The following is a 3217-nucleotide window of genomic DNA, read 5'->3' on the forward strand; positions in this document are numbered from 1 at the left end:
GCTCCTGCTGCTCTGTGCACCCCCAGGGAGGCCTGGAGGGCACGTGTCCCCCACAATCTGTGTGTGGGGCAGAGGCGACTGTCACTATGCACTGGGCTTTGTGCCTTGCTGCAACTGCCCCAGGAGCAGTGCAGTGCCATGTGCAGCAGCCCCCCCCCTTAAATTTTAATATAAAGGGTTGCATGAGCTGAAACTGAGCCAGAAGTGGTACACTTGTTAAAAAAGGCTGAAAACCCCTGCTTAGTACATCAGAGATGACAATAACTGATTGTCTAAGGTGAATATGAATGCGTATGATAAATTCATAGATTGTTAGGGGCTGGAAGGGACCATGTAAGATCATTGAGTCCAGCCCCCCTACACTAGGCAGAAAAGACAATTGAGGTCAGGTGACACCAGAGAGGTAACTGTCCAGTCTCCTCTTGAAGATTTCCAGGATAGGTGATTGCACCACCTCTGGAGGGAGTTTATTCCATAGTCTGGGCACCCTAACCATGGAAGTTTTTCCTAGTGTTAAGACTTAAACAGTCTTCCAGTTCATAGCCATTACTTCAGTTTTCCCTGGTTATACTCATTATTATGCCGTAAGTTTCCTTTTCTCATTTAATATGCTTCATAGGGAAACGCACCTTGAAGTAGGGAGCATGAGACAAAAGTAGGTGTTATAAGCTATACATTTTACAATATTGCCTGTTTTATATGGAAGAATTTGTTTTTATAAAGGAATAAGGTAACTTGTTTCTTCTCCACTTAAGGCTCTGAAGAAAGCTAGTAAACAAATGCTGGAGCCCTTGATGAGCTTGGAAATTACAATTAATGAAGATAATCTAAGCACAGTACTTGCTGACCTTGCCCAGAGGAGAGGCAAGGTACAAGAAATCCACACTCGCCAAGATAACAAGGTTGTGGTTGCAGCTGTTCCGTTAGCAGAAATGATGGTATGTGGCCAGATTAATTGTGAGAACAATTTCATTAAAAAAAAAAAAAGTGCCCTTGTTTAATTCAGTTTTCATATGAGTAAATCAGGATCCGGTATTTCTAATGGATGAAAGCTCTTAAGCAAGAGTTCTGGAGGCTGCATGTCTGAAAGTGTTTCTTACAGCTGTGACGAGAGAATGATGTATTATTGTTTTGCATGAATCATGTACCAAACACTTTTTTTGTGTGTGGCTAAACTACTGTTGGAAATAGGATAGCTTCATTTCAGATACCATGTTAAAATAGTTAATGTACTCGTACTTAGTGGTTACAGCAGCTTCTTCACCAACTAAATTTGGCTAATAAATCGGTGCTTACCTTCACTGTACCCTGGACTGGCAAAGTAACATTTTAAACATATTTTGTGTTTGTCTAGGGCTACTCCACAGCTCTGCGCTCTTTAACATCAGGCTCTGCAACTTTTACTTTGGAACTGGCCAATTACCAAGCTATGAACATGCAAGAGCAAAATGCATTGCTTCAGAAGAGAGGGCTCGTGTAATCAGAAGAACAAAGATTTACTTTATTTTCACTAAAATGTTTCTTGGGGACATGTTTGCCATAGCCACTTGGCAGCAAGGAGGCTTGTCAAAGAGTACATGGCTTTAGCTGCCTTAGGATTTCAAACTATCCAGTGGAAGGTTTAAGGGGAAAAGATAAGCCTGCTGTGGCATGCTGAAACAGCTTGGCAGTTTAGATGATATAATTTAAATAAAGTTCTTCCCCAAAAGCCATTTAAGAAGAGCTGCAGTCTTGAAAGCAACATTCCAAGCCCCTACAAGAAATGTTTCATCTACAGAAATAAACTTAAGTAATGGAAATTATGTCACGCTTCACTCTTTCTTGGTTTGATCTTCAGAAGCATGTGAGGATGCTGCTCTGACGCACTGTCATGAATCATTTAATGAGCTTTAGTTTAAGTGCCTCTGATGCCACTTTGAAGTGTGGAGATGCCAATATGTGAGATGCTGGGGTGACTTTAATTAGAGCAGCTCTGAGAGCCGCTCAAATTAAAGTGCCCCTCCCCACCACACATCTACAGAACATGGGTAAAGATGCCCCAGGTGATCATAATTATTATTGTTGGTGTGTGAAGCTGTGAGGATGTAAGTATAGTTTTCCTTCCCATTAAACTCACTCCTGTCAAGCACCCGCTTTGAACACTTTCAAAACACCTTTGGATGCTTATCTTGCTGGGATCCTATGATTCCTAGTGACTTCCTGCCCCTCGGGCAGTGGCCTGGACTTGATGATCCTCCTGGGTCCCTTCCAGCCCAAATGTCTATGAAATCTATGCAACTCTTTGATCCAGGGCATCCTGAACTTAACTGCTAAAGCAGCATAAAAGAGAGTAAACAGACTATGTACTTTATGGCAAGATGGATCAGGCAAAAAAAATCCTTTGAAAGAAAGGGGAAAATACTGTTTAAGATAAGTGTAGAATTTTTTTTGTAAAGGTGATTGTGCCTAATATTAATTGACTCATTTGAAATAGAATTCTTAGCTCTGTTATACAAGCTCAAAGTCTAGCTTGAGGTATGAATCAACCCTTGAGCAATGATGTGGGGGTTAGCCTGTCAGTAATTCACTGTTGTAGATTTTCAGTACTTGTTGAAAGTTACCAGAGAAAGAAGCACAGAAGAGACCTACCTAGTTTCATTTTTCCCTTGCAAGAGTTACTCAAAGTAAATCTAAGGATTAGACATAATTTGAGACCTGCTCTTTCCCCATGCCCTCTAATAACCCAGCCAAAGTATGTGAAGAAATCAGATAAAACTTACCTCTTCTACACTTACCCCAAAGTTTAAATACTCTTGTCAAATATATATGCTTACTTGTGTGCGTGTGTGTGCATTATAACAGCATTTGCCAGGTAATGGATAACTATTGGCAATAAGTTCTACTTTGTACAAAGCTATAAGCCAAAAGGATTTGTGTCCTTTTGCCATTTACTAATACTGATTGATCATCTGGTTGCGGTAGTCATGTTGCAGGATGCTACTGTAAAGAATCCCTACATTAGTTGCAAGTTAAAGATGCATTTACATCGGGGTCAGGTAATGGTATAGGTGCATGTTGGAATTATATGTTTTTTTAGGTATGGAAAAAACCTGTCATTTATAGTTTGACTGAGGAAGTTTTGGTTGATTGGTTAATCTCTTCACTCCTAGTGGGTTTTTGAATATGGTTTTTATTTCTTTTTTAAAAAGCAGTTTTTATTCCACCTAAGGCTTGTATA

The 3217-nt window shown here is 40.2% G+C and overlaps 1 protein-coding gene across 1 annotated transcript in view; it reads left to right on the forward strand.

Moving 5' to 3' along the window:
- The window catches only part of GFM2 (G elongation factor mitochondrial 2), a 28702-nt gene extending 26903 nt beyond the window's left edge, over positions 1 to 1799 (forward strand). The window contains exons 20-21 of the mRNA XM_019532248.1: positions 756 to 938; positions 1355 to 1799. Of these exons, the coding sequence (XP_019387793.1) occupies positions 756 to 938; positions 1355 to 1480 (309 nt within the window). The 3' untranslated portion in view covers positions 1481 to 1799. The remainder of the gene's footprint in view (positions 1 to 755; positions 939 to 1354) is intronic.
- The last annotated feature ends 1418 nt before the right edge of the window (positions 1800 to 3217 follow it).

This window comes from Crocodylus porosus, unplaced genomic scaffold, assembly GCF_001723895.1.
Source record: "Crocodylus porosus isolate Cpor-Errol unplaced genomic scaffold, CroPor_comp1, whole genome shotgun sequence".
Taxonomy (NCBI): Eukaryota; Metazoa; Chordata; order Crocodylia; family Crocodylidae; genus Crocodylus; species Crocodylus porosus.